The 27,976-nt window shown below is 64.5% G+C and overlaps 6 protein-coding genes across 7 annotated transcripts; 3 read left to right on the top strand and 3 right to left on the bottom strand.

Annotated features, from left to right (window-relative positions):
* Positions 1–69: 69 nt before the first annotated feature.
* Positions 70–4,834, bottom strand: CHLRE_14g630400v5 (uncharacterized protein). Its single transcript, XM_043070375.1, has 8 exons — positions 4,501–4,834; positions 4,030–4,134; positions 3,539–3,595; positions 3,085–3,231; positions 2,488–2,608; positions 1,848–1,984; positions 1,291–1,412; positions 70–984 (listed from the first exon to the last, which is right to left on the bottom strand). The coding sequence occupies exons 1-8, from the start codon at positions 4,612–4,614 to the stop codon at positions 726–728; spliced, it is 1,062 nt and encodes a 353-aa protein (XP_042917048.1). The 5' UTR covers positions 4,615–4,834; the 3' UTR covers positions 70–725.
* A 158-nt stretch (positions 4,835–4,992) lies between these two features.
* On the bottom strand, positions 4,993–5,864 carry CHLRE_14g630376v5 (uncharacterized protein). The gene has a single exon (XM_043070374.1). The coding sequence runs from the start codon at positions 5,745–5,747 to the stop codon at positions 5,424–5,426; it is 324 nt and encodes a 107-aa protein (XP_042917047.1). The 5' UTR covers positions 5,748–5,864; the 3' UTR covers positions 4,993–5,423.
* Positions 5,865–5,974: 110 nt separating this feature from the next.
* Positions 5,975–8,744, top strand: CHLRE_14g630350v5 (uncharacterized protein). Its single transcript, XM_043070373.1, has 4 exons — positions 5,975–6,952; positions 7,281–7,392; positions 7,689–7,736; positions 8,072–8,744. The coding sequence occupies exons 1-4, from the start codon at positions 6,255–6,257 to the stop codon at positions 8,141–8,143; spliced, it is 930 nt and encodes a 309-aa protein (XP_042917046.1). The 5' UTR covers positions 5,975–6,254; the 3' UTR covers positions 8,144–8,744.
* A 348-nt stretch (positions 8,745–9,092) lies between these two features.
* CHLRE_14g630301v5 (uncharacterized protein) lies at positions 9,093–16,884 on the bottom strand. The gene is made up of 12 exons (XM_043070372.1): positions 16,376–16,884; positions 15,115–16,090; positions 14,560–14,678; positions 14,085–14,190; positions 13,675–13,778; positions 13,100–13,252; positions 12,354–12,684; positions 11,568–12,007; positions 10,894–11,235; positions 10,431–10,577; positions 9,980–10,102; positions 9,093–9,832 (listed from the first exon to the last, which is right to left on the bottom strand). The coding sequence occupies exons 1-12, from the start codon at positions 16,769–16,771 to the stop codon at positions 9,767–9,769; spliced, it is 3,303 nt and encodes a 1,100-aa protein (XP_042917045.1). The 5' UTR covers positions 16,772–16,884; the 3' UTR covers positions 9,093–9,766.
* A 120-nt stretch (positions 16,885–17,004) lies between these two features.
* CHLRE_14g630250v5 (uncharacterized protein) lies at positions 17,005–19,238 on the top strand. The gene is made up of 4 exons (XM_043070371.1): positions 17,005–17,221; positions 17,366–17,413; positions 17,620–18,264; positions 18,527–19,238. The coding sequence occupies exons 1-4, from the start codon at positions 17,141–17,143 to the stop codon at positions 19,061–19,063; spliced, it is 1,311 nt and encodes a 436-aa protein (XP_042917044.1). The 5' UTR covers positions 17,005–17,140; the 3' UTR covers positions 19,064–19,238.
* A 106-nt stretch (positions 19,239–19,344) lies between these two features.
* On the top strand, positions 19,345–27,730 carry CHLRE_14g630200v5 (uncharacterized protein). 2 transcript variants are annotated; one of them, XM_043070369.1, is made up of 13 exons: positions 19,345–19,879; positions 20,293–20,513; positions 21,379–21,478; positions 21,876–21,980; positions 22,744–22,818; positions 23,446–23,624; positions 23,852–23,944; positions 24,014–24,058; positions 24,364–24,466; positions 24,887–25,173; positions 25,627–25,718; positions 26,231–26,329; positions 26,750–27,730. In XM_043070369.1, the coding sequence occupies exons 1-13, from the start codon at positions 19,460–19,462 to the stop codon at positions 26,878–26,880; spliced, it is 1,950 nt and encodes a 649-aa protein (XP_042917042.1). In that variant the 5' UTR covers positions 19,345–19,459; the 3' UTR covers positions 26,881–27,730. The 2 variants fall into 2 exon arrangements, with proteins under 2 accessions (XP_042917042.1, XP_042917043.1); XM_043070370.1 differs by lacking the exon at positions 24,014–24,058.
* Positions 27,731–27,976: the final 246 nt, after the last annotated feature.

The raw sequence follows: 27,976 nt of genomic DNA, 5'->3' as shown, positions 1-27,976 counted from the left end.
CCTGCAGATGCGAATGAGGCAGCCCGCCGTCGCGCACCCCGCTCTGCGTTGGCTGTGCTTCAATGGCTGCGAATGCGGCGGTTACACGAGGGGCCTGTCAGGCTGTCAAATGCTGACGGACACCTGCCGAGTCCATAGACCTCCCGCATAGGCGTGTGGTGGCATGGACATCTCCACGATGCTTGTACCAAAAACAATGCGAAAATGATCACAGTGCGAAAAGGGCTTTGCATCTTCCAGGGGTGCCTCCGCCTGCAAGCCCTGAGTGCGAAACCGGGAAAGCAAGCGAGCACAACGCTCACGACTGAGTCACGAGGCCTGGACGATCCACGCTCTTAGCTTTCTGATCTTGCTTGTGCTTCACAAGTGACACCCACCCCAAAGCCTCCCGCCAAGTGGACACAGGACGACGCAGGCGGATGTTCCCGGCAATGGCCCAGCACACCGCCCAGTGCACCGCGCTTGGGCGCTCGGGCGCTCGCTTGCCTGCTGCTGAGGCGGCCCTATGCTCACACGGTCACACCCACACGCTCACACACAGCTACTGCCGAACCCCACCTCCTCCACACCCCCGTCCTCTACCATTCACCCACCACCTCACCTCTCCTGTCCCGCCCACCTCTCCCACCACGCCCACCTCTCCCACCCCTCTCCCACCTTCCATCTCTCTCCCACTTCTCCCTCCCACCTCTCCCACCTTCCACCCAGCCACCCAGCCAGCCGCGCTAGTACCCCGCCGGCAGCGGCCGCCCCGAGGGCCACGTCACGTCCTTGACGCCGCGCGCCACAAACAACTGCTCCAGCTCCGCAACCACCGCATCCGCCGCCGCGTCCGCCGCCGCCGCCTCGCCATTCGCCGCCGCCGCCTCGCCATCCGCCGCCGCCGGCTTCTTGATCCCCAGCGCCGCCAGTACGGCGTCCACGTTTTGTGTGACCATGTCGGGCGTGGTCATGCCCACCAGTGTGGTGGCAACGCCCGGCTGCCTGCGGGGGTAGCCATTTATTCGAGGGGTGGGGGGGTGGGGGTTTGCAAAGATGATACAGGGTGAGTGGATATGGGATGGCAATGGGATGGCAATGGGATGGCAATGCGGACTGGTCATGGTCGGATCGAGTGCAGGAGGAGGAGGAAGCACACACCCACACACCCACACACCTCCACACGCCCGCTGGCACCCTAGCCGCAGGCGTTTCCGTGTGCCCTGCCACCTCATCCAAACACACATCCACCCAAACCCACACCACAACCAAACCCACACCGCAACCAAACCCGCATCCGCCCACACCCACTTGAACGCGAACCGCAGCCCCAGCGCCTCGATGCGCTGTCCGCGGGACTCGGCCAGCGCCGCCGCCTCCGCCGCCGCCGCGCGCAGGGCCGGCGGCGCGGGGTGCCACTCAGGCGGGCCGGCCTGAGCGGAGGGCGCGAGTTGTGGGAGTTGGTGTGTCTTGGCGTGTCGAGTCCATTCTTGATAGGAAGTGGGCAGAGAAGCACGTCTCTTTGTGCCATCGCACCCAAACCCAACCAAAACACAACCAGATCAGAGCACACTACACCCGTTTCCCCTGAAACATGAAGACAATCACGCACACACACGTACATTTACAGACACACGCACACAATCACACACACACACACACATGCACACACACACGGACCGTCGCTTTGCTGCACCGCATACACTGTCTTTGCGCTGTGCTTTTCTTGTGCTCTTTAACACACGCACACACGCACACACACACACACGCACACACACACACACACACACACACACACACACACACACACACACACACACACACACACACACACACACACACACACACACACACACACACACACACACCTTTGTGAGCATGCCCATGCTCAGGGCGCTCGCCGCCACCACGCCCACGCCCTTGGCCTCCAGGTACGGCAGCAGCTGCTGCAGGCTGGTGTCGTTGAGGCACAGGTGGCAGTACGACAGCACCACCTCCACCGCGCCTGTGTGTGTGTATGTGTGTGTGAGAGCGTGTGTGTGCGTGTGTGTGTGTATGTGTGTGTATGTGTGTTTAGGTGGGGCGTTGGGCGTGAGTTGTTGTTGGGGGGGAGGAGGAGCTGGGGGGATGTGTGGGGGAGTGTGTGTTGGAAAGGGGGCATCCGGGGGCACGTGTGAGATGGTGTGGGTGCGTGCTGGAGTTGAAGTCGACGGTGCCGGACCCACATTCTGATGCCCACTCATAGACCCATTCACAGACCCGTTCGAAACTCATGCATACAACCCTTCATCTCGCTCCCACCGACGCTTGGGCGGCCTGCCCCCCGTCCCCCCTCCCCAGCGCCTCCTTCCCTCCCTCCTACCCAGCGCCTCCTTCCCTTCTTCCTTCCCTCCCTTCCTTCCCTTCTTCCTTCCCTCCCTTCCTTCCTCCCCCCTCCTCCCCTGCCCCCACACAACACACACTCCTAACCCCCCCCCCCCACACACACTCTCTCCCCCCCCACCCCACCCGGCGGCGCCTTGTCCAGCACGTAGCGGAAGGCGCCCAGCGGCAGTCCGCTGATGCCCACGTGCCGTACCAGCCCCTGCGCCTTGAGCGCGGCCAGGGCCGGCAGCGCCTCATTCACAACCTGAGGCAGGGAGGCAGAGGAGGAGAGGGAGGGGAGAGGAGATGAGAGGGAGGTGGGAGTGAGGTGGGATGAGGGAGGGAGGGAGGGAGGTGGGTGAGGAGTTCAAGTGTCGGAGACTCGGAGCCCAAGGGAAACGCGGTGGGGCTGTCCGCGGTGGGTCTGCCCTCAGCCGCCGCGGCTCGGACGCCGCACTCAGCCACTCCCGTCTCTTGTTGGTACGGCGGCACTGACCTACATGCGTGGGGCTGGGGGCTGGGGCACATGAGCCGCCCCCCTGGCCTGGTGCTGGGCTGGTGTTGGGTTCTGGGCCGCCACAGCTACGGGACTTCACCCCATCCCCTCCCCCTTGTTTCCCACCTGGTCCAGGTCCCCAAACTCCGCGTCTTGGAGTATACGCACACGCACACGCACACACACGGCCCCTCCCCCCCCCCCACACACACACCTCCACCCCCGGTCTCCCCCCACCTCCCCACCTGGTCCAGGTCCCCGAACTCGACGTCGTGGCAGTACACCAGGTCCAGGCGGTCGGTCTGCAGCCGCTCCAGGCTGTCGTGCACGCTGGCGGTCACACGCGCCGCCGAGAAGTCAAAGTCCTCCACATTCAGGCCATAGCGGCCCACCTGTCGGGGGGGGGCGCGTTTGTGGGGAGAGAGGGTGTTTGAGAAACCACAAAATGATGTCCCCCCTGGGGTTGGGGTGCAGGAAATGTTTAGAGTGTGTGCATGGTGTGTGTGTAGGGGTGTGTGTAGGGGGTGTGAAGAAAGCAACGTGTGAAAGGGTGTGTGTAGTGTGAGTGACGAGAGGGTCGCGTGTGTGTATCGGCGCTTCGTCCCTTCCTCCTGCCCTCCTCCCGTCCTGCCCCCTCGAACGTCCATCGAACCACACGCCCATACACACCGTACACACACACATCACTCTTTCACCCACCTTGGTGGCCAGCACGATCTGGTCACGGGGCAGGTCCTTCAGCGCCTTGCCCAGGAGCTGTGCGGGTAGAGGGGTGTGGAGGTGTGGGTTGTGGGGTGTGGAGGGAGGCGTGGGGAAGAGATGCAGAGGTGCCAGGTGCGGGTGTGGAAGGGCGGGGGTGCGGGGGTGGGGCTCACAGCAGCAAGGGGCGGGTTAGCCCGGGTCAACAAGTTGGATCAGACCTCAGCCCGTGCCCCCACGCCCCTGCCCCCACTCCCCAGCCCCACTCCCCAGCCTCCGTTTCAGCCGACATGTCACGCATACGGCCTTTACTTCCACCTCCCATGCCTTCCCATGCCGTCCTCCCTCATAGCTCTAACTTCGCAACCCCCCTCATCCTTCCCTCCCCGCTCACTGGCCCCACTCCCCAGCCTCCGTCTCAGTCGACAGCTCACACACGGCCTCCCCTCCCTTCCCCCTCCACCCCCCCCTTCTCCCCCTCCCCTCCCCACCGTCTCGCTGCGAGTGGCGCCGTAGTAGGGCGAGGTGTCGAAGAAGTTGACGCCCGCCGCAAAGGCCGCGTGCACAGCCGCGATGGCGCCCGCCTCATCCACGGGCTGGGTTGTGTGTTGTGTTTGGGGGGGGGGGGGGGGGTTACAGTTACATGATTAGCGAAGAATTGAAGTTGTAGCCAGGCACAGGTGGGATGGGGAGATGCGGTGTGCTTAGGGAGGCGTAACGGACCGAAATGCGTGTTTGTGTGGCGTGGTAGGTGTGGCGAGGCGTGGCGTGGTAAACCGCATTCGTTAACCCTCCCCCCCCTCCCCCACAAACGCCCGCCGGCCCGTCCGGCCGCATGCAAACGTTCGACATTGCGCACCCAGCCACCCTCAGCCACACCCACTTGACCCAGCGCACAAGGTCAGGCCGGGCCGGGCCGCACATCCGACGTACAGAGAAATGCCTTCGACGCACGGCCTCACCCCGAACGAGCCGCCCAGGGGCGACGCGCCAAAGCCCATCACCGAGACTTCCAGTCCGGTATTGCCGAGCTTGCGCTTAGGCAGCTGAGGCACCGTCGCAGCGGAGGATGCCATGGCGAAGGCTGAGGGCAATCGGCGAGCAAGTTGGTTTGGCCTCGACAGGCAGCGATTGAGGAGTGGCTTTGCGGCAATCAGTTTCGTCACTATCTGCTTTTGAGCACAACCTGGTGAGTTCTGTGGGCGAGTCGTTGGGGCCTGAATTTTGTTGCTTGCAAGTAAAACAGGGCAGGAAGGTTTGATGCAGCCGCGGCGCGTTGTGCATGTGTTGTTTACTCTCCACACTAGGCAACGCGGGTTTGCCATGTACAGGGGTCTCTATGCATGCGAAGGAACTTCCGGCAGCGTTACCCCTTTACCCGCTTGCCCCGCCCCTCCCCCCACTGGAGCGCTCGTTGTCAGCAGCCGTACATATTATGATGGCGCAAGCCGCCATTTAAGTAAAGACAATTCTGCCTCTTCAAACGGGCACCGACTGACTCACAGCCGTGCCGATCCTTGCTTTCACCGCCCCTGCCCAGTCCACACATGGCTGCACTGCCGACAGCAGTGCGTGTTCCAGCGCCCATGCACATTTCCATGAACTTTGTGTTCTTGATCGCTCAGTCAGTTACTAGCTGCCGCTTTGACTTCAGCTCCACTGCCGCCTTGCCGGCTTGCAACGTGCTAGCAAATCCCGCTCCCCTCGCCATCCAGCGCCGAGCTCGGGTACACAGAGCGCCCCTCCCCCATTCATTCATTACTCTTCATAATATCCCTTGTTGTTGGCAGTGCCATCCGGCTTCGCGGCAAGCTCGCTGCCACCTGCGTCAACAGTGGCCAGCGCGCAAGTGGCCCCGGGTACCAAAGCCCTCCTGCGCCCGGTATCAAGGCCCTGCTGCGCCCAGTGCTGGCAGAGCCCCTCCTGCCCCGGATACCAAGGCCCGCCGGGGCTTTCGTGCACGGGAGTCCTGAGCCGATGGAGCTGGTGACCGGGGGCTCGATGGCAGCCGCGGTGGTGGTGTAAGGAGAGTGCCGAACTGCGGGCTGTTATGGCCGCTGCCACTGCCCGGCACCGTGCTGCCCCCCTCACCGATGCGCCCAGTCTGCGAGCCCCCATCACCGATGTGCCCTGTAGATGTGGCCGCTGCACCCGACCCCGCCGCTGAGCTGGCGCACGCGAGCAGGTGGAGCCGGGGACTCCTGCCCATCGGTAGCAATGCTAGGAGGGCTGGGAGGCCAGCTAGCCCTTGTCACAGCGCCAGCATGTTAGCGCAAGTCGGCCGGATGCTGTATAAATGCTGATGCCTCTTCATTCTACAGCTAAGTGCTTTGTTTGCCGGTTGCGGCGCGCATGTGCAAGTCAAGTTGGTCGTGGGCTGACGGTGGGCGCACGAAGACGGGCATTTGCATTTATTATCATTAACAGAGTCAACGACGGCAGCGCGTTTGCGCGGTTGGCTGACGATGAGACCACCCAATGCAACACCCAAGTTTTAACTCAATCTCGTTACTGCACCTTGCATAATTGCGGGGCAAACTGAAATATCATACAAAGCCAGCTCTCCATCGACTCATAGAGCCTGCTTTTCAAGCCGAACGTGTGTCTGACGTCACCAGAGTTAAACCCTAGACCCGTGTGAGTTGCCCTGCGCGTGCGCGCCTCTTCCCTCGCTCGCTTCGATCTAATGTGCGCGTATGCAAAATAACAACACAACATGGCTGTCATCACCTGCTTCAGACCGCTCGTGACTCCTACCGGACTGCAGTGGCGCCAACGTGGCGACTCGTCGCGACGCCTCCGGACCAGCCTCAGCGCGCCGTTCGGCCTTCACGCGCTGCTGCTGCTGCCGCTGCTGCTGTGTGCCTGCAGTGGTCACTGCCCAGCTGCTACAGGGCTAAAGTTGGTTGCGCGACACACTGCAGCAGCGGCGCAATCCCAGTCACCGGCGGCGGCGGAGGGGCAGGCGGCTGCCATGGCACAGCGCGCAGCACTACGAGGCGCGGCACTAAGGGGGGCCGTGCCCGGGACGGCAGTAGCGCCCCGGACGGCAGTAGCAACCCGGACGGCAGTAGCGGCGCGGCAGCTTCCCGAGCGGCCGGGGCGCGGCGCCGGCACCACCGCAGCGCAAGCGCACCACGGCAGCAGCGGCGGCGGCAGCAGCAGCAGCAGCCACGTCAGCACTGGCGGCGGCGGCGCCAGCCGCGGGCGACAGCTGGGCGGCATGCGGTGGGAGGCGTGCGGCGGCGGGCCGGCGGGGGCGCCCATGCTGCAGCCGGATGACGTCAGCATGGCTCCCGACCCGCCGCACCACGGCCGCACCATGGACATCAACGTGACCGGCACCACGCCCCTCTCCACGCCCGGCGGCCGCTTCCAGGTGGCGGTGTCGTACCTGGGCGTGCGGGTGTACACGTGAGTGCTGCCGTACTGCCGTAGTGCGACACGGGCGCTGGGGTGATTGGTGGCTGCGAGGGGTTTATTTGCCTTATGTGTTTGCGGGGTACCGACACACACGCCCACGCCGGTTGGCTCGGTGCGACCCGCCACCCCTGCAGCTAGCCATCCGGTAGTGCATGGCCCCCAGCTCGCCACGCTTGCTCCAGATTGGCGGTCGCCAGCTCAACAGTTAGCCAGCTCTGCCGTGAAGGCTCCTTTCCTACCGTACTGTGAATATTGTTTGGTCGCGATGCTCACCACGCCCTCGCGCCACCACCTCTCGCCTTTGCCCTTGGAGCTGCAGCCACGCGACGGACCTGTGCGATGCCATGCCGTGCCCGCTGGAGGCCGGGACGCCCTTCCGGCTGCGAGTCAGCCAGAAGCTGCCGATGCTGGCGCCGCCGGGGCCGTACACGGTGAGATGCGGTGCGATGCGGCAGCGTCGAATGAAGCGTAGCGGGAGACGCTTGCTTTGAGGCGCTTTAGGAATTGCTGTAGCTCGGCTATGCAATAGCTCGTCTTTGTCGTCTCCCGGCCCTGCTTCGCTTGCTGCGCTGCGGCACTCGGCCACTACCACAAATGGCCAGCGGGCTGTGGGAACAGTCAAAGCACGCATCCTGGTACCGATGCCCCGCTTACAAACGCCCGTCCCTGTCCTTGACCTCCTTGACCTCCTTGACCTCCTTGACCTCCCTCTGATCTGCTTTGCCAGATGGAGATCACGGGAGACGCCGAGGCCGGTGGGCGTTTCATGTGTGTGGTGAGTGGGGATGGATCGACGCTGTTACAAGCGGATTGATAGCGAGCGAGCATCCTGTTGTGTCCTGGACTTGCCATGATCTCGTCTGACCTGCCCTTCATGGTTAGATGGGGTAGATTGAGTTTAGGGATTCTGAAGGTACTGATTTTACGGAGGCGAATTGGGACGCCGATCTCCAACCCCTTGCTAGCGTCTCCATCCCCGGCGCCTGCGGGCCGGGCGTGGACGTAGGGTAGCACCAAGCTCAGCCCGAGCTCGGCCCCACTTCAACCCCGCCCCGCCCCGACCTTTCCCTGCACTCCCCATTCCCCTGCACCCCCCCCCCCACCCCCCAGCTCATCAGCTTCAACCTGGCGGCCCCGGGGGGCAGTCCGGCAGCGGAGGGGCCGGCAGGCGGGCACAGCTGATGAGGCGGGCGGGCGCAGCTGATGTAGGCATGTAGGCCTGTTGGGTGCGGCGGTGCGCGCGGCCTTCTGTTAGTTTGTGCGTGCTGGGGGGGGGGCGAGTGGAGGCCTTGGGAGTCGGACCTGGCAGAGTGATGTGTGGGGTGAAGGGTCAAGTGTAGGGTCAAGTGTAGGTTCAGGTGTAGGGTGCCTTACCTGTTGATTGGCGTGCGCGGCGACCAGCAGTGCGGTAGCCTACCGCGTCCCGCACGCACAGGCACAGGTAGGTAGGCGCTGTATGTTGCTGAGGAGCGAGGGTGAAGCAGATCAATGAAGTTAAAGGAGGCCAGGGTGAAGCAGACCAAGGTGCACGGTCGGGGTAAAGACGAATGGTGGCTTACTGCGCATGAGATCGTGTGTGGGACGGACCTGTGCGTGCCCAAACCCGCTAACACGTACGAAGGCCGCCGAAGGGGTGGCGGCAGGACCGCAGGAGTGATGAAGTGATGGAGTGATGGAGTGCGGTGTTTCCCTACTTGCTGGGGGCTGTACGTACGGAAGTGTGGTACAACCATGGCGGACTGAAGTGCGGCTGTGCAAGCAGGGCATGTAAAGCGCTAATAGCTATTGGCTTCAATGGGCTGGGACGACCGTCCTAGCCAGTCTCCACAGGCAAGGCTGCATGGGTCCTGTGTTGCGTGATGGGACAGGCAAGGCTGCAAGGGGACAGTAGTGCGGGCAGTACCCGTATCTTGTAGATGCCCTCACGCCCGCGGCGTCTACACAGCGTAGATGACACATCCTGCGCCATATACGCCCCGATATGTCCCTGGGGGGCAAGCCCCCAAAACCCCCAAAACGTCTGAAGTCCCCTCCAATCTGTGCCAGAACCTCACCGCAACAAAGCTCCCAGAATGTTTCGTGGGCGGCAGGCACGGAGAGTTGCGTAGGCGGCAGACACGGAACAATTCGTGGGCACCTCGAGTCTGTCGTTGCTGGCTACCCCCCACCCCTCCGCTCCCTGGCTTCGATGACGGCGGACAGCGCCCCCCCCCCCTCATGGGGGTGCTAGCCGCGCTGTTGTGCCTGTCCGCGCTCTTCAAGGTCCCCGCGCGTGGAGTACCATAGTTTGGGGGCACATGGTACCTACAGATCTACAGCACCAGCCAATCTTGTGCAGTTTTGTGTTCTGCACTTCTGCGGTACCGTATACTAGCTCACACTTCCAACTGGCGTGGGCACGTCGTGATATGCAGGTAAAGATGCCGTGTGCGGTACCGTGTCGAGTGCGGTTTGTTCGCGTCCCGCCCCGTAAGCCCCTTGCCAACGGCCCCGGGCCCCTGTCCACACATGCTCACTGCCCCACCAAAGCCGACATCCAAAGCCAGCAAAGACTCAACACAAAACAAACAGCTGTGCAAAATACCCCTGGAGCAAGAAGGAATTAAGACAAGTCACAATCCTTGTGACCTTGTATGCAGGTCGGCGAGCGCTCCCAATGGATCGGTGCCTAGTGCTCCTTTCCTACACGTCCACCTGCTGTTCCTTCCCACACCCCTCGCCATTGCTGCTCTCTATAATTGGCTGACCCCCCCCCCCCCCCCGCGCCAAACCCGCGTCGCTGCCTCCCTCACCAAACCTTCCTCGCTACCCCCTCGACGGCGGCCCCGACCGGCGCTCCCCTCCGCCCCCTCCCGCGCCCCAGCCACCCCCCTGCGACCGCCCCTCGCCGCGCCCCCTGGACGGCGCATACGCCGACCCCTCCCGGCCCCGGCCCCGGCCCCTGCCCCGGCCGCCGCCGCCACCCCGGCCACCTCCCCCGGCCCCCCGCCCGCGGCCCCTGCCCCTGCCCCGCCCCGCCTCCGCCGCCGCCTCCAGCTCCCGTGCCTCCGCCGCCTCCCGCCGCGCCGCGCGCGTGTCCCGCCGCCGCGCTCGCTCGTCCTTCATGGTCTGCAACTTGGCAGTCAGCTGCTCCTGCTCGGCCTGTGTGGGTGGAAAGCAGCCGTTCGCCATGGGAAAACGGGGGTGAAAACGGAGTGATCAAGTGGCGACGAGGACGAGGGGCCTAACGTGCATAAGGTATTGCAACAGTGCACCTGGGCTTTGGGTCGGGGGCCGGCCGACACGGCCGCATGAGCATTGCATGGCTAATCAGCAGAGATAGCGACGCGGCCTGAAGCACTCACAGTTAACCGCCAAGCCGCCAGAAGGCAAGGGCACAACCCCTCCTGCACCAACACACGATCTCCCACTCGACGCTCTCTGTCTCTCTCTCCCTCCCTCTCCCTCTCTCACGCCCCCACGCCCCCACCTGCGCCAGCCAGGGGAAGCCGGCGTGCTGGTTGAGCTGTGTGCCGTTGGCGCCACGCCCCACCTGCGCCAGAGCCGCCACCAGCTCCCGCGCGGAGGCGTCGCCGGCGCCGTGCCAGCGCGCGAAGGCCGCGGTCAGCAGCAGCGCCTGCGGTTTGGATGGGGTTTGGGTGGTGGTGGTGGTGGTGGTGGTGGTGGTGGTGGTGGGGGTGGTGTGTGTGTGTGTGTGTGTGTGTGTGTGTGTGTGTGTGTGTGTGTGCGCACGCGCGCCGTTGAAAAAGGTGATGCGGTATGCGGGTCAGTTCTTGGGGCAGCAATCACGCTGCGTCCGACATGCCGAGTGGGACCGTGGAGCATTCAACCCAACACATACACACAAGGCTCGTGCCGTTTCTCCTTGTACATACACACGCCACACGGCACATGCCACGCAAAATACGCACACGCACACTCTCTCCCCCCACCTCGTCGCCCCAGAAGCCCGGCTCCAGCTTGCCGTAGCGCTTGTACGCACAGCTCGCAGCTACAGCCTCCGCCGCCGCCGCCGCCACCTCGGCCGCCGCCGCCGCATCCGCCGCCGCCGCCGCCGCCGCTGCCGCCTCCGCCGCCGCCGCCGCCTCGCTGCTGGCCGCTGCTACAGCCGCGGTGTCCGCGTCCACATCCGCGCCGGCGCCGTCGCCGGCTGTAGCTGTAGCTGTAGGTGCTGCTGCTACAGCCGCTACAGCCGCCGCCGCCTCGCGCTGGCCCACCTGGCGCTGTAGCAACTCCATGGGGTCGCGCTTGGAGGCCACCACCAGCAGCGGAACCTGAGGGGGGTGGGAGGGGGTGGGGGTGGGGATGGGGGTGGGAGGGGGGTTACATGCATGAAGTTTACGAGGTGAAGTCGTAGCCAGGTAGTCGGGGAGGGGGGCGGATTGCAAGGATGTTTGGGACAGCGGTACAGGGACGCGGGGGGGGGGGGGGGTAGCCGTTCATGTGGAGAAGGGGTTGCCCAAACCACGAGTATAAAGTGAAGGGAGGGGGAGGGTGAGCAGGCGTGCGCGCTTGCATGTGTAATCCTGGTTCCCATTCCCATGCTACTGTTGGTTACACAGAGGCACCGTCTTTTACAGTATCGTAACCCGGTTACATTTCTCACCTTGACGTACGGCGCCAACCGCAAGTCGTCCTCAAACAAACTGCCCGCCGTCACAATCGCCGCACCCGCCAGATTCAGCGGCTCCGGCGGCGGCGCCGCCGCCGCAGCCGCCGCCGCCGCCATCTCCCGCTCGGCCTTCCTCACGGCACGCGCCGCACGCTTAGCCGCCTCCTGCGCCTCCTTGGGTCCCCATTCCATTCCCGGGTTGGCGGCGGCGGCCGCCGCCTTTTCCGCCGCCCTTTCCAGCGCCTTGGCGGCGGTGGCGGCGGCGGCCGCGGCCGCCGCCGCCAGGCGCGCCGCCTCGGCGCCGCCGGCGCGTGCGTCCTCGGCTGCTGCGTTGAGGGCTAGCCAGCCGCCCCAGCCGGTTCCCACCACCAGAAGCCGCTTGGCGCCGACGGCGGGGCCGCGGAGGTAGGCGGCGGCGGCGCGGATGAGCGGCGCTGCGAGAGGTTGGAAGGGTGTGATGGTGATGGTGGATATGTTGAAGCACACCATGGAAATCGACAAAGCGTGAATATGTGTATGTGTTCTGTGTGTGTGTCTGAGGTTGTGAGTCGCAATTCAGCAACACGGGCGATGATGGGCAATGACGCGGGCCCACCCCTACGCAACACGGCAACACACAGTCAACCCTGCCACCCTGCCTCCACCAGCACACGCTGAAAAACACCCCGACCTCCTCGCTCTATTGCATTGGGTTTGGTTTAGTTTGGGCTGGTATCTACAACCCAAACCCCAAACCCCACATGCACACCCCCACACGCACACCCCCACACACCCCCTCACCCGCCGCCTGCCAGCTGCCGCGCCCCGGCGCCTCCCCCTCACTGCCGAGCCAGCCGCTCTGCCGCTCCGCCGTAGGTCGGGCGGGCGGCCACACACGCGGCCTGTAGGCGGCGCCGCCGCCCGACACCAGGTCCGGCATCAGCACCGGCACGCCGGCGGCGGCGGTAATGGTTGGGTTGGTGGAGGAGGAGGAGGAGGAGGTGGGGTTGGTGGGGGAGGAGGTGGTGGAGGAGGAAGAGGTGGAGGAGGTGGAGGAGGTGGTGGTGGGGGAGGAGGAAGGTGTGAAGGCGGACAGGTCGGCGGACAGGAGCTCCGACAGCTTGTCGCACACCTGTGTGTGTGTGTGTGTGTGTGTGTGTGTGTGTGTGTGTGTGTGTGTGTGTGTGTGTGTGTGTGTGTGTGTGTGTGTGTGGGATTAACGTTGAACCAATCCCGTAAGGAACAGTCGCGCTGCATGGAGGTGTGTGTGTGTGGGGGTTACATTCATGATTAGTGGGGGGGGGAGACCATGTGGGCAGGGCCGAGCCGCCGAGGGCGGTGTTGCAGGTGTTTTGGAGGGTGTGCGTTGTTGGGTGTGTGCGTTGTTGAGGGGAGTGTGGGCGGAACGCGGAAGTTCCACAACACACAAGTATGATACCCTGCGGTACACGCCCTGGGGCATCTAGGTGTGGCTTTTGCCGACTATCCTGCTACAGGGAGGGAGCTGCGAGGTGGGTGGTCCCGCGCCCGCACCTCACTGCCCGCACCTGCTTGTGCCGCCTGTAGCCGGCGCCGCGGCCCGGGCCCCAGGCGTCATGCAGGAATATCACCGCAATATCAGAGGCGGGGGAGGCAGCGGCGGCGGGCGAGGCGGCGGCGGCACGTGACCCGGGCCCGCGTGTGAGGTAGCCCTGGCCGGCCTGTGATGGAGGCGGAGTGAGTGTAAGACAAAGCGCCACGGACTCCTGATGTCGGTGTGTGTTGGGTGACAAAAGCGTCTCAGTGCGCACGACATGTCACTTGTGGCCTCCCCCGCGCTTGTTTTCGTTGTGCTCTTTGTGTGTGTGTGTGTGTGTGTGTGTGTGTGTGTGTGTGTGTGTGTGTGTGTGTGTGTGTGTGTGTGTGTGTGTGTGTGTGTGTGTGCGCGTGTGTGTGTGTGTGTGTGTGTGTGTTTTTGGGATAACAAATGCGTCTCGGTGCGCACGACATGTCGGGCCGCAGGACCCGCCACACAACACGATTTGTTTTCCTTGTGCTCTTTAACACATACACACACACACACCGCGTAAAGCGGTACTCCACAAGTCACAACACACCATGTCAACCACAGCCACGGCCTCACCCCGGGGATGGCGACGTCGGCGCCCGCGGGCGGCGGCGCGGCGCTCAGGCGCGCGGCGGGCGGCAGCAGCGCGGCGGGGCGGCGCGACTCCGCCGCTTGCAGCGCTGCGCGGGGCGGGGCACGCAAGCGGTTGTGCATTGCTGTAGATTTCAGTGCATTTTGGATGCCTTAACAAAACGCGACCACACGAGAGGAGCGGGCGAAAGCGCCTTCCATGCCCCCATTCGCCTCAAACAGGGCCCCGCTCGCGTGCCCCTGCCTCTCCCACTCAACCCCTCACACACCCCGGCGCTCCCTCTCTCCCCCTCCCGCTCCCTGCTCGCCCGGCCATCACGCCAAAATTACTTAACATCATCATTCGCTCTCGCTCTCGCTGACTCCCCAACAACACTCTAAAAAACAGCACCCACCAGACGGCGACGCGGCGTCGTAGCCCGCCCCCCGAAACAACCAGATGGAGCCGCCGGCGCGCCAGACCACCAGACCGCCCGTGCGCTGCTCCAGCGCGGCACACACCTGGTGGAGGAGGTGTGGAGGAGGTGTGGCGGCGGCGAGCAGGCGGCGTGGCGTGGAGGTTGGGATGGAAGGAATGAAGCGTTGTGGCGTTGTGGAGGTGTGAGGTTAGTGAGGAGGGACGCGGTGTGGAGTTGTAACCTTGTGATGGGACTTTCTCTTTTGCCCGGGCACACACCACACCGATGAACCGCGACCCGTGATCCGTGGCACCTGCGTGATGTACGGCACCCCCCCACCCCAACCGTGTCCCCTACCTGCGTGATGTACGGATGTGTTTGTTGGCCCACCCGTGATCCCTGCACCTACCTGCGTGATGTACGGCAACCCCGGAACCCCCGACCTGGCCCACCCGATCATCCGTACACCTACCTGCGTGATGTACGGCATGTACTTGTTAGCTCGCGACACGATGCGCAGCTTGACCAGCTCGCTGTTGCGCCAGGCGCTGGCCACCGAGGTAAGCACTGAGGCGTTCAGGCCGCTGGGGCCTGTTTGTGTGTGGGGTGGGGTGGGGTGTGTGTGTGTGTGTGTGGGGGGGGGGGTTGGGGGGCTGCAAGGATGTTTGGAGAAGTGGTACAGGATGATGCACTGAAGACTGCAGACGAAGTCGTTACCACATGAGCGGCCGTCCGGGTGGCCGCGCTCCAGGGGGTGAGGGGACGGGTAGAGGTGTGTGTTGGGATGGTGGTTGTGGTGGCGGTGGTGGTGGTAGTGGTGGTGGTCATGGGTTGGGGCGCGGTAGGGAGAGCGGCTGTCCCCCTGTGTGGCGTGTGCCCCGTGCCCGCGCATGCCGCTGTCCCCCTCCCCCCTCCCAACCTCCCCACCTGCCCCCATCTTCCATCTGCCCCCACCTCCTCCATCTGCCCCCACCTCCTCCACCTGCCCCATCCCGGCCCACACACCGAGCTCAGCGGACCCACTCACCCAGGCGCACCAGCGGCACCGCCGACTTGGCCCCCGCCTGGATCGCCTCCAGCTGCCGCTGCAGCACCGCCGGCGGCAGCTCCGCCGCCGACCTCGCGCCCGCCCCCGCCGCCGCGCCGCTGTTACTGCCGCTGCTACTGCCGCTGCTACTGCCGCTGCTACTGCCGTCCTGCGGCTGCGCCGCCGCCGCCGCCGCCGCCAGCTGGCGGATGCGTGCCTCCAGGCTGCGCACGCTCTCGGCCTGGGCACGCCGGTCCTCCACCGCATACGCCTCGTCATCCTCACTGCGAGCCTCGCCATCATCACCATCAGCATCGTCATCACCGCCGTAACCGTAACCGTCATCGGAATCGTCGTCATAACCGTCACTGGCGGCGTTGCTCTCCTCCTGCTCGGCATGCCCCTGCTCCGCAGGCAGCCGGGCCTGCCCCTGCGCCTCTCCGCCGCCCGCCGCCACGCCGCCTGCAGCGGCGGCGCCTCCGGCGGCGCCGGCATCGCGTGCCGCGGCCGCCGCCTTCACGTTCGACCAGAGGTACGCCACGCCGCCGCTCCCGGCCGCCGCCGCCGCCACCACCGCCGCCGCCGCCGAGCCGGGCGCCGCCGCGTCATCCACCATCACCACAGCCGGCGGCGCCGCCGCCTTGTCGCCGCCCGCTGCGCCGCGACCCCTGCCGCCGGCGCCCCTGCCGCCAGCGCCCCTGCCGCCGGCGGCCCTGGGCCCGCGCTGCTGCCCCTGAGCCCATCGCTCCTGTTGCCCCTCCTTCCGCCATTCCTCCTTCTCCTGCCCCTCCTCCTGCTGCCCCTGCCCCTGCCCCTGCCCCTGCTGCTGGGACCCCGGCTGCCGCCGCTCGTCCAGGTAGGACTTCTTCTGCGCCTTTTTCAGGGCGCTGCTGACGGCGGCGCGCGCGCCCTTGGCCTCCTTCGGCAGCGATTTGCTCAGCGAGAGCAGCCGGTTCTTTTGGATCTCCGATGCCGACTGGTGTTGAGGAAGAAAAGGAGGGGAAGGACCGAAGGAAGTTAGTTGGACGCTTGGAACGAGCCAATTTGCCCGGGAGCGGCCAGCACACAGTCTCTACCGTACTGTGCATTCTGGGCCGGTCTACTCTTCGGCCGGCCGGTGACACGCGTGCCGAGTGCCGACATGGGCTGGTGGCTGCGGCGTTGGCCCATTGCCATCTACCGAACGCTCAGCTCCCAGTACGCCCCCGCATTCTCCGGGCCCCCATTCACAAAGCGTAGCCGTCAGCAGCATTCGTCTCACCACCTCAATGCCCGCCTCCTTCAGCGTCTGCTTGTGGATGTTCACAAGCGCCTTGGCGGTGGTGGCGGGAGCGGCGGCAGGCGCAGTTCCGGATGACTGCGCGTCTTGCGACTCCGCGGCCGCAGGGGCCGGCGGATGGGTGGCCCCGGCAGCGCCCTCCCCCTCGGCAGCTGCACCCCCGCCAAACAGAGCTCGTCGGCCCGCCGGCTTGCGCGGCTGCGACTGCTGCTCGGTTGCGGGCGGCTGGGACTCCGATGGCACCTCCGGGGCAGCGGCATGGCTGCGCACAGCATGCCGGAGGCCGCCGGGCGCACCCCGGAGCAGCACCGCCCTGCGACATGCTTGTTGTGGACATCCGAAGGCTTGGCCCCGAGGCCCGAGCTGGCCTAACTGCATTCTCGCTGGGCCGGCGCCCTGCGCAGTCTCCGCAAGTTATGGAAAAGCGGCCACGCACCCGTTGATGGCACTGAATGCTCAAATGTATTGCTTATAGATAATTGTATCTACATACCGTGCCGGGACGTCAATTGACAGCACACAGAATGCAATTCTGGTGGATCGTGCAAACCATCCCAGGCCGAGGATTCGCGGTCACTCGTTGCATGCCATGTATCTCACCAACGAAATGTGTTATAAGCATATATTGATATGGACCCAAACCAGAACCCAACACAGGAATTGCAGACAGCCGATGTTCCAGACCTCAGCGTTGTGCCTTACTTTAGGTCGTGTTGTCTCCTAAAAGCATGTGCAACACTGCTGCGCATGCCACCACGGGCTGTGGCCACTGCGGTTTACTTCTTGCACCGATGGCGCCTCGCGGACCAGCCCCCAGACGCTTCAGATGTGAGTTTAAGGGTAGCATTTGGGCGACTTGTGGCAGCGAACGCCCTTCCACATTGGAATCTGGACGGAAAACACGGTGCGGGCCTTTCCCGCCCTCGAACCCACCCAAGCCGCGCTGCTGTCTGCTACACTGCTAACACACAGGACGCTGTACTCGCGGCCTGCCTGTTCCTGTCCTCCAAAGTGGAGGAGGTGGGGCCTCCGAGGCGACGTACCAGCTGGCTGCAACGGTGTACAAACCTGTCTAGCGCTGCAATGCCTGATCAACGCGCCTACCTGCAATGAAGCCTACCTGCAGCGGCCCTCGCGCGCCCCGCTTGCTTTCCACCCCCCAGCCCCAAGCCCTCCAGTTCAGCGCACAGAAACACACGCCCACACGCCCACACGCCCCCCCACAGGCCGCCACCTCCAACAACCACTTGCTCAATGTCGTGAAGCTCATCCGCCACCTAGACGACAGCTACGAGCAGTGGGCCTGGTGCGCCTCCGCAGCCGCCTCCGCAGTCGCCGCCGCCTCCGCTGTTGGCGCCGGCTTCGCCGGCGGCGGCTCCGCCGCCGCGGCGGCGCCGCCAGCCGACACGTCAGCAGCCGCGCTCATACCTGGGTGGCGGCGGCAGCAGGCGCAACAGCAACAGAACGGTGGAGGAGGCGGGGGAGGGGGAGGTGGAGGTGGAGGAGGAGGGGGAGGTGCGGAGGGGAGAGGCGCTTCGAACGGCGACGGTGCGGCTGGGAATGGTGGAGGCCCGCAGGAGGCTCTGCAGCCGCCGCTGGGGGCAGGGCTCCCGCCCGTTGATGCGGAGGAGGTGGCGGCGGCGGCGGCGTTGAAGCGGTTGCTGCCGCCGCGGCCGCCGCCGCCGCTGCCGCCGCACCTGCTGCCGCGCCTCTCAAATGGGGCCGGTGCGGGTGGTGGTGGCGGAGGCGGGGGTGGAGGAGGAGGTGGGGGCGCAGGTGGGGGCGGAGGCCCGCCGGTGCGCTGCCGGCTGCGGGAGGCAGTGGCGGCGTGCGCTGTGCTGGTGGGGGCCGAGTACTACACTGCCAAGCAGGTGCGCGCTTGTGTGCGGCTGCATGTGTACGGCTCAGTGCGTGAGCGTGTGAGCGTGTAAGCGTGTGCGTGTGTGGAAGGAGGGGGATGCGCTTGGGGAAGGCGCTAGGTGCGGGTGTACCTGCTGTGGCGTGCACCCTTGGCGAGTGCTAGAAGTCCTTTCACACCAGGCCAAGGCACCTTGATATCTCTTCTCACAATCTCCAACCACACACATTCACAACTACCATACACACACACGCTTACCCCCTCCATACACACAGACGCTGCTGACGGCTGAGCAGCTGCTGCTGCGCGCGGTGTCGTTCGAGGTGGTGGTGGCGCAGCCGCACGCGCTGCTGCTTAACGCCGCGCGGACACTGCAGCTGCCGGCCGGGCTGCAGCGGCTGGCGCTGGCGCTGCTGAACGACCTGTGGAGCTACAGCCGCTACTGCGTGGCGGCGCCGGCGGGCTCGGCGGCGCGGCGGGATGTGGTGATGGCGGTGCTGGAGGCGGCGGCGCGGCTGAGCGGGTGGAGCGGGTGTGGGGTTGGTGGGGGAGTGGGCCGGGGAGTGGGTGGGGGAGTGGGTGGGGGAGTGGGCGGTGGGGAGGGGCTGCGGGTGCCGCGGCACGCGGAGGAGGCGGGGGTGGAGGGCTGGTGGCAGCTGCTGGGTACGGCACGTGACGTGGCGGGGATGGGGCGGCTGGTGGAGGCGGTGCTGGAGGCGGTGGCGAGCGTGCACGAGCGCGCGTGGGAGACGGGGCCGGTAGCGCCGGCGCAGCTGGGGCTGCTGGTGGGGAGCGACACGCCGTTGAAATGAGGTTTGGCTGGAGCGACCTGGGCTTGATGCGACCTAGCTGTTTGGTTGTTAAAGATCCGGACGAGGAAGAAGACGGCTGGCCTCGAGTATAGCGTGGATGGATGGACGGTGGATGTGCTTGGTAAGCTTTGGAACTGATGTTCCCTGAAGCAGGTGCATGTAAGTCAATTCGTTTGAATGCTGAAGATATCAACTAGGGCTGAAAGAGCAAAGCGGAACCAACCGTGCCCCATTTGGGCCATTTGCTGACTTGCTTTGTTGCGCGTATGCATGATAGAAGACTTATACAACACAACACAAATAGTACATTTAAGCTTACAAGGAGCCTTAAGGAGCCTTCCGGCAAATTGTGCTTAGAGGTTGAGGAAAGCTTTCCTCTTGCGCCTTGAATATAAAATGCCTCCTCCTCCACCACCCCCACCGTCTGCGCCAAACTTTGATAGCCCCGAGTATGACGCTTCTCAACAAAAGCACCAGCCAGGGAACGCGGAACAAGCAGTCCAGGACTTGATACGCGGCTGCTTCGACGATGTATTGCACAAACTTAGTCTTGCAGTGCACGAGCAGAAGGCACACACGCGACAGGCGGGAGATGCGGTGGACTCATGCCTCGCTACGTGCCTGGAGGTCATCCAAATGCAGTATCCCGCTCGCGAGGACAACCCAGTATCGGCGGTATCTCTAGAACACAGCAGCTGGGAGCAGGAGCGCGCGCCGGACCCGTGCAGCCTGGACTCATGGCTCCGCTCGGCGCTGCCGGAGGCCGCCCCGCCCGCAGCGAGCAGCAGCGAGCGCGACAGCTACATCATGCAGCAGGTGCGAGTGCACGTGTGCGCGTTTGTGGTGTGTGGCGTGTGGGTTTTGCTGGTGTGTGTGGGAGGAGGGGAAACAGCAAGGGATAGAGCAAGGGATAGCTTGGCAGGGACGGGGAAAGAGAGGGCCGGGCGCCGGCGGGGCAGCGGTGGAGGTGTGGGAGGGGCAGGCGTTGAGGTGCAACGGGCGGGCTAGGCAGGCGTAGCGCTGGGCCACGATGGGTTGTCATGTCGCCGCCGTCGGTCTGGAGAGCCTGGTTTGGTGTGTATGTGCTGGGCGCTCCAAATACGGTACACGCTGGTGTTCGTGCCTGGTGTCCTCCTGCCGTGTTGCCCACATTCCCAGCCACTGCGGACATGCGCAAAAACCCCTCCCACCTTCCCCCCCCCCACCCATCCTCCCCCCCAAACACACAGTTCCTCAGCAAGGCGCCCTCCATCCGCCGCTCCCTGTCGGGCCGCTCCGCCGGCTCAGGAGCCCTGGACGGCGAGGCGGGCGGCGAGGCCGGCGGCGGCGGCGGCAAGGCGGGCGGCGGCGGCGGCGGGCCCGGCACGCCTGAGCGGCACGCGCGCATGTCGGGCATGGGGCGCCTGGCGGGTGTGTCCACCCGCTCCATGCTGCACGCGGGGGCCAGCAGGTGTGTGTGTGTGTATGGAGGGGGTTAACGTTGAACCAACCCCGTAAGGAAACAGTCGCGCGGCAAGGAGAACTGCAGCTGCATATGCGAGTCGTTGTACATCACCGTATGTAGTCGGGCGGGCTTGGGCAGTGTAGCGACAGGTGGAGGGAGCAGTCCAGAGCAGCTCCAAAGTCATGTCAGCAGTGCGAGCCGCGCGCGGACCCCGTCGCCCAACTAGTTGCAGGTTATACTAACTGGGGGGAGGGGAATTGGAAGGGTGTTATGCGCCCGAGCCCAGCGAATTAAGTCTCAATCGTCAAGGAATCGTCGCCCAACCCGGAAGGATTATTTGTGTGTGGCTGCGTTCGACAGCGGGCGTGTGTCAGGAGTGGGTTGGGTGAACGGAGGTGGGTGTTGGTGGGTTGTTGTTTTGGGGGCGCGTGTGAAGAAACGGGGGCAGGCCCGCGGCGGGAAGGAGAGCGGGAGAGGGTTGGGGCGGGGTGGGGTGGGGACAAGGGGTTTGTTCGCGGCGGGTGTCGTGGGTACGTGTGCGCTGTCGGGTGTGGCTGTGTGTGCGAGATGGCGGCTGGGCCTGGCGTGACGTGGCGCGAGGTGTGTGTGTGTGTGGGGGGGGGGAGGGCTGAGAGGGAGGAGGGGCCGAGAGGGCGGTTGTGCCTGGCTACAACTTCCTACCTCATCATTGGTAACGATATAATTTCTGCGCTCCACCTCTCTCCCCCTCCCCTCCATCTCTCCCCCCCCTGCTCCCGCCCCCCTGCTGTACCTGCCTACGCCTTCACTTAATTAATCTGGATGTAACCCTCCCCCTACGACTTCACTTCGTAGACTTAATGCGTGTAACCCCCCTCCCCCCCCCGCTCAGGCGCCACGTGACCAAGCTGGACACCGCCAAGCGCCTCACAGCCGAGCAGGAGCAGCTGGAGGAGCAGCTGCGGGGGGAGCTGCAGCAGCGCAAGACGCAGGTGTGTATGTGTGTCGGGGGAGGGCGGGGGGAGGGGAGGGCGTGTCGGGAAGGGGGCCGTGTTGGAAGGGGGGCGGGGTGGCAGCACACGGGGGTGGGGTGGGGGCGGGGGCGGGGCGCACACACGTTTTATCCACGGCTCGGGCCATCACTCTTGTTACAAGTAGGACCTAACTCGAGGTAACTGTTGGGCTCGGGCGCGTTGCAACCCCAACCCACTACCCACTACTCACCTCACCACTGACCCCACCACACCACCATCCTGACCCCGCACAGTGCATGTCCCCCCCCCCCACACACACACACACACACCACCCCAGTCTTCAGTGCATCCTGTACCGCTTTGCACACACACACACACACACACACACACACACACACACACACACACACCTCAGGAGGAGATGTCGCGGCGGCTGGAGGCCAAGGACGCAGAGGAGCGCTCCCGGCTGAGCAGCCTGCGCAAGGAGCTCAAGGGCAAGGACTACACATACGACCACAAGGTGGGGGCTGGGGGTTGGGGGGGGCTTGGGGGGGGGGCAGGGGATTGGGGGGGAGGGGGGATTGGGGGGGAGGGGGGAGGGGTTACATTCATGATTAATTAAGGAAGTAGTAGACGGTGGGGGAGGGGGCAAGGACTACACGTACGACCACAAGGTGGGGGCTGGGGGTTGGGGGGGAGGAGGGGATTTGAGGGTGGGGAGGGGACTTGAGGGCGGGGAAGAAGGGGAAGGGCGGGATGGGGGGGGGAAGGGGGAGCAGGGGGAGGGCGGGAGGAAGGGGGGGGGGGAGAGGGGGAGGGGGGGAGGGAGGGAGGGGAAGGGCGGGAGGGGGGGGGTCGCGAAGAAACCGTGACACGTCTTCTTCACACTTCCTGGGCTCCACCTGTCACTCACTCGGTTTGCTCAGCACCCCTCTTCCACATCACTGCCGGTATCCCTCACCCTCTCTTCCACACATGTACATACACACACGAACTGCCTCTGTGACACACATTGCCACTCCCTCTGTCGCTCTCTCGCTCTCTCGCTCACATACACAAACACATTAACATACGCTGTCTTTGCGCTATGTTTTCCTTGTGCTCTGAAACATAAAAACACACACACACACACAAGCACATGGAACACACACGCACGTGGCGTTTGCGCTTTGTTTTCCTTTTGCTCTTTTTTACATTTTTAACACACACACACACACACACACACACACTCCCCTGCACACACACGCCCCCTCCCCCCTCCCTCCCCCCTCCCCCCCACGCAGGGTGAGGTGGTGATCCTGAACGAGTTCGACCCGGACCGCACCCCGCTGGAGGCGCTGTCGGGGCCCGGCTTCAAGGTGGGAGGGGGAGCTTGGGGGGGGGGTTGTAGATACCAGCCCATACTAAACCAAACCCAATGCAATAGAGCGAGGAGGAGAGCGTGGTCGATGCTTGACAACGGGGGGGGCGGGGGGGGGAGCTTTGGGGGGGGGGAAAGCTCTGGGGGGGGGGGGAGCTGGGGAGAAGGGGGGAGCTGGGGGTAGTCGTTCATGGAGAACGCAGGCCATGGACGGGGGACTGGGGGCACAAGTGGGGGTAGCATTAGGGCTAAAGACAGCTGCATTCGCAGTGCGGGGGTAGCTCCTTGTGCTGCGTGCGCTTCAAGCACACCCGCCCCCCGCCCCGACACACACCTGTACCGCTTTTCCATCCACATCCTTGCAACACCCCCCCGACACACACACGCCCCACACATACACTACACACACACACCCCTCCCCTTCACTTCTTAATTAATCATGAATGTAAAATCCCCCCCCCCCCATGTTCCTGGCTACGCCTCCACTTCTTAAATCATCATGATTGTCACTCCCCCCCCCACGGGCATCGGTAACAACGCGTCTACTATGCTGCTGTACCTGCCTACGCCTTCACTTAATTAATCATGAATGTCACTCCCCCCCACACACACACACACACCTCAGGTGGCGGGCCCGTCCGGCGACCTCGGCGACGCCAACCGCGCGCTGAGCCCCAAGCGCCGCGGCCAGTCCATGCGGAGCCACAGCACGCGCAGCATGGCGGCTGCGGAGGCGGCGGCGGCGGCGGCGGCGCGCGCCAACAACCAGATGAGCCCCACCGAGATGCGCCGGGAGCGGGACAGGTGGGCGAGGGCGTGTGTGGGGGCGTGTGTGTTTTGTGTTTTGTGTGTCTGTGTTTTTGTGGTTTTGTGTTTCAGTACTTCACACACGGGTTCAGTACCTACCCCCAACACACACATACACACACACGCGCGCACGCGTAACCACACACTGTCTTTGCGCTCTATGTGCTCTTGAACACGCACACACATGCCCATACCTGGGGCCCACCCACCCACCTCGCACGCAGGCGGCTGGCCAGCGACTTCAAAAAGGTGCAGCCCAAGACGCAGCCCAGCGCCTTGGACACGCTCATGCCGGCGGGGGGAGTCACGCTGCGGGGGTGAGAGCGCGGGGGGAGGGGATGGGGGGAAACGTGTGTGTGTATGTGGGGGGGGGCGGGTGTGCCCAGCGCCTTGGACACGCTCATGCCGGCGGGGGGAGTCACGCTGCGGGGGTGAGAGCGCGGGGGGGAGAGGGGAAGAGAAAGAGGGGAAACGTGTGTATGTGGTGGAGAGGATAATCACAAAGCCCTGCAACATCACGTTCGTCGGGTAGCGGTTGCCTTGGGCTCGCGATTGTTTCTCTTCTTCCTCCACCTCACCTCGCCCCGTCCTACTCCCCTCCCAACCACCCCCCCACCAACTCGCATATGCGGCTGCAGTTTCTCCTTGCAGCGCGATTGTTTCCTTACGAGATTGGTTCAAAGTTAATCCCCTCCCAACCCTACACACCTACACCCTACATTTACACTACACACAGCTCCGGCGGCGCCACCAAGTCGGGTCCGGTGCGGCCGGCCCAGGGCGGTCTGACACGGGAGGCCTACGCCAAGGCGGTGGCCAAGAAGGCACACCAGGCGCAGGTGCGGGTGGGGAGGGGGAGGTCGGGGTGGTGGGGAGGTGGGGGCCGTAGGGACTGTGTGAGTGTGTGTGTGTGTGGGGGGGGGGGGGTTGTGCGTGTGTCCTCTCCCCTTGCGCTTTTCACATGCTCGCTCTCGCTCTCATCACACGCACACGCACACGCCCTCTCTCGCTTTCGCTCTCATCCGCTCTTTCGCTACCGCTTTCGCTCCCTTTCTCTCGCGGCCGCTCTTGCGCTGTCGCTCACTCTCTCTCCTCGCTCTCTTGCACATTCTCTCTTGCACACTCTCTCTCTTGCACACTCTCGCTCTCGCCCTCTCTCGCTCTCGCCCTCTCTCGCTTTCGCCCTCTCTCGCTTTCGCCCTCACTCGCTCTCTCACTCGTGCGCTCACTCGTGCGCTTACTCCTGGCTGGCCGCGCAGGTGGCGGCGGCGGAGGGCGGCGGCGGCGCGCCTGGCACGCCCATGTCGCCGCACCGCATGCCGTCCATGTTCGGCGGCACCGGCACACGCAGCGGCACCGGCACCGGCGACATCCTCGCAGGCAGTCTGCGCGGCGCAGCCCTCGGCAGCCGCGGCGTCAGCGTCAGCGGCGCCGCCGCCAGCGCCGGCGGCGGCGTGGGCAGCGCGGCGGCGGCGGTGGCGGCGGCGCGCGCGGCGCTGGCGGAGGAGCGGGCGCGCGACCCGCTGGCCGCCTACGAAGACATCAAGTGGGTGCTGGCCAAGAGAGGGAACGTGTGTGCATGTGTTTGTACGTGTGTGTGTGTGTGGGTGGGTGGGTGGGTGGGTGGGTGGGTGGGTGTGGGTGGGTGTGGGTGGCTGGGTGGCTGGTGGGTGTGTGGGTGTGGGTGTGGGTGTGGGTGTGTGTTTGCGTGTATGTGTGTGTGTTAAAAGAGTAACGCCCAATGACGGCGCCGGAATTTCTTACCGATACCTGTGTGCGTATGTGTGTGTGTGTGTGTGTGTGTGTGTGTGTGTGTGTGTGTGTGTGTGTGTGTTGAATCTTGGCGCCTCATTTCGCCAAGGTGGCTTGCTGCGTTCCAGGCCCCTCCTTCTTTCCATGCCCTCCTTCCTCCCATGCCCGTCCTCAGCCCTCCCCTTCCTTCCCTCCCTTACCATTGCTCCCCCCCTCCCCCCACACACACACGCTCGCCCCCCCCCAGCTACGACCCGTTCTCGGGCGCGCGCGCCAAGGCCCGACCTCAGTCCAGCATGGGCAAACCCAACACGCCCGACGTCAACATCAGCCTCACAGGTGCGGCGCGGGGTGCGGTGGGGTGCAGGGTGTGGAGCCTGGGGGGGGGGGGTGTTACACGCATTATGTTTACGAAGTGAAGTCGTGGGGGGGGGGGGGGTTGTAGATACCAGCCCAAACCGAACCGAACCCGATGCAAACGAGCGAGGTGGAGAGCGTGGCCTATGCTTTGGGGGGGGGGGTGAGGGATGGTGGTAGGGATGGCGGTGGCAGCTGGTGCTTTAGGCGCTGAGCGGGGGCAGGACTCTGTGTTTACACACTCACTCACATGCGCGCGCAATCTTGTGCAACCATCAAGCGTCGCCCTCGTCAAAAACACGCCAGTCTCCTTACCTGGCGTGCGCTCTTGCTCGCTCCACGGTCCACGACCCACGACCCATTGTCCACGCGCCGCCCCCCACGCGGACATTGGTAACGACGACTACTGTGTACCTTTGTACCTGGCTACGACTTCACTTCGTAAACTTAATGCGTGTAACCCCCCCCCACACACACACACACACAACACACAGGCGCCAACGACTGGGGTGCGCCCGGCAACGGCCGCAGCTACGAGGCGCCCCCCGCGCTGCCGCACGCCAAGCCCACAGACCGTCAGCTTGTGGAGACGGGTGCGTGCTTGGGGTGGATTGGGGGTGGAGCGACGTGTCACCTACGTGCTAGGGGCTTTTATTTGGGAGGCTTGCGCGCGCTGTTTGGCCTCTCCTGGGTCCGCTTTTTTGCTTATACGCATTCTCAACCCCTCTGTGGGCTATGTGGGCTGAGCTCTGTGGGTTCTTCTTCTCGTCCTCGACCGCCTCCGACTGCAACCAACGCACCCGCTCCCCGTCCCCCGCCTTCGGCCTACCACTTCTTCAACTTACAACGAACGCAGTCCCCGCTCCGCATTCTAGCCACTCCGTTATCCGTTATTATAGCCACTCCGTTATCCACATGAACGGCTATCCCCCCGACAACTTCACCTCTCCTGGTCCAACCATAAATGTACCATAACCCCCCATTGCTCCCCACCTCTCGCACACTTCACGCAGTGGGTCGCGGCGAGCGGCTGCCTCGCGAGCGCGCGCCGCTGCCCACGCTGGCTCCTCCGCTGAGCCCCAGCAAGGCCGGCGCCGCACGGAACACAGACCGCCTGCAGTTCACGTCCGTGCTGGCAGAGTAGTGGGGAGGAGGACGAGGAGGGGGGCTGGGGGTTAACTTTGAACCAATCCCGTAAGGAAACAGTCGCGCTGCAAGGAGAAACTGCAGCCGCATATGCGAGCTGTGGTACATCACAAGAGGTAGTCGGGCGGGCTGGGGGAAGGGGAGGGGGGAGGAGGAGCTGCGCAGTTCCCATGCGTGCTGGCCGAGTAGGGGTGATGAGGGGGCCTGGAGGGGTAGCGGGAGGGGTTAACTTTGAACCAATCCTGTAAGGAAACAGTCGCGCTGCAGTGGGAGGGGGGTCAGCTGCTGTCTGTAATGGAAGGCGTGGATATGTCACAAATGCCGTGGGGAAGGGCGGAAGGGGGCTGGAGGCGGTGGAGCAGGAGGAGGAGGAGGAGGACGGGGGGAAGGAGGAGGCATGCATGTGGGTGCGGGTGCGGGGGGCGTCTGGTGGGGGGCGGTTCAGCAGTGCATGGGGCAGGCGGCATGGATGCATGGCGCGAAGTTCGTGATGGTGAGAATGTGTTGATTGCGAGCAATTAGCTGAGTTGTTGAGTCCCGACTTAGCTGAGTCCCGATCAACAAGCTACGCCCGGCCCAGCCGTGCATGTGGGTGCCGGCGACTGAGTGGCTGGAGGGCGTGTAATGGTGCTGCCTTGTGTTGCCTGGTCATCAGGCGTGTCGCCCTTCTGCCCACTTCACCTGGACTGTGGTGGCCCCCGGGTCCAGATAGAGCAGCAACGTCAGCGGACGCGGAAGCAGGGAGGAGAGAGCGGTGTGAGAGATGCTGTTTGTTTGTTTGCGTGGTGCCTACAGGTGCCTGCAGGCTGGAGGTGAGCAGCTGTCGTGGATCCCGGATTCCCGGATCCGTTGTCTCCTGTTGTCTTCTCCTTGGTGGCCGAGGCGGCTGAGGGTGGTCGCCAACCTGGCCAGGCGGCGCCTGCGGTGCCTGAGCTGCCCGGAGACAGTGCGACTTGCGCAAAGCAGCCATCCAGTCAAGAAATTGTGCGCGTCGAGGTGCGGGTTTTGCGAGCTGGAAGGGGGAGGGGGAGGGGGGGGGGCATGGCCGCAGCTTGGCACACATGATGGACCTGATGTTGGTGGTCCATTTGATC

Source organism: Chlamydomonas reinhardtii, chromosome 14, assembly GCF_000002595.2.
Source record: "Chlamydomonas reinhardtii strain CC-503 cw92 mt+ chromosome 14, whole genome shotgun sequence".
Taxonomy (NCBI): Eukaryota; Viridiplantae; Chlorophyta; class Chlorophyceae; order Chlamydomonadales; family Chlamydomonadaceae; genus Chlamydomonas; species Chlamydomonas reinhardtii.
The sequence above is the reverse complement of the archived record's forward strand: the minus strand, read 5'-3'. Positions and strand labels throughout refer to the sequence as shown.

Excerpts from the sequence above, each read along its gene's own strand:
- CHLRE_14g630400v5 (XM_043070375.1), bottom strand. The coding sequence starts at position 4,614 with ATGGCATCCTCCGCTGCGACGGTGCCTCAGCTGCCTAAGCGCAAGCTC. Across the intron at positions 4,135-4,500 it reads CCCTGGGCGGCTCGTTCGGG|CCCGTGGATGAGGCGGGCGC; the intron begins GTGAGGCCGTGC and ends CACACAACCCAG. Across the intron at positions 1,985-2,487 it reads GCTGGACAAGGCGCCGCCGG|GCGCGGTGGAGGTGGTGCTG; the intron begins GTGGGGTGGGGG and ends ACACACACACAG.
- CHLRE_14g630376v5 (XM_043070374.1), bottom strand. The coding sequence starts at position 5,747 with ATGGGCAGGAGTCCCCGGCTCCACCTGCTCGCGTGCGCCAGCTCAGCG.
- CHLRE_14g630350v5 (XM_043070373.1), top strand. The coding sequence starts at position 6,255 with ATGGCTGTCATCACCTGCTTCAGACCGCTCGTGACTCCTACCGGACTG. Across the intron at positions 6,953-7,280 it reads CTGGGCGTGCGGGTGTACAC|CCACGCGACGGACCTGTGCG; the intron begins GTGAGTGCTGCC and ends TTGGAGCTGCAG. Across the intron at positions 7,737-8,071 it reads GTGGGCGTTTCATGTGTGTG|CTCATCAGCTTCAACCTGGC; the intron begins GTGAGTGGGGAT and ends CCCACCCCCCAG.
- CHLRE_14g630301v5 (XM_043070372.1), bottom strand. The coding sequence starts at position 16,771 with ATGCAGTTAGGCCAGCTCGGGCCTCGGGGCCAAGCCTTCGGATGTCCA. Across the intron at positions 14,191-14,559 it reads ACATGCCGTACATCACGCAG|GTGTGTGCCGCGCTGGAGCA; the intron begins GTAGGTGTACGG and ends CTCCTCCACCAG. Across the intron at positions 12,008-12,353 it reads CGGCAGCTGGCAGGCGGCGG|CGCCGCTCATCCGCGCCGCC; the intron begins GTGAGGGGGTGT and ends AACCTCTCGCAG.
- CHLRE_14g630250v5 (XM_043070371.1), top strand. The coding sequence starts at position 17,141 with ATGCCACCACGGGCTGTGGCCACTGCGGTTTACTTCTTGCACCGATGG. Across the intron at positions 17,414-17,619 it reads TGTCCTCCAAAGTGGAGGAG|GCCGCCACCTCCAACAACCA; the intron begins GTGGGGCCTCCG and ends GCCCCCCCACAG. Across the intron at positions 18,265-18,526 it reads AGTACTACACTGCCAAGCAG|ACGCTGCTGACGGCTGAGCA; the intron begins GTGCGCGCTTGT and ends CCATACACACAG.
- CHLRE_14g630200v5 (XM_043070369.1), top strand. The coding sequence starts at position 19,460 with ATGCCTCCTCCTCCACCACCCCCACCGTCTGCGCCAAACTTTGATAGC. Across the intron at positions 21,981-22,743 it reads ACTACACATACGACCACAAG|GGTGAGGTGGTGATCCTGAA; the intron begins GTGGGGGCTGGG and ends CCCCCCACGCAG. Across the intron at positions 26,330-26,749 it reads CCGTCAGCTTGTGGAGACGG|TGGGTCGCGGCGAGCGGCTG; the intron begins GTGCGTGCTTGG and ends CACTTCACGCAG.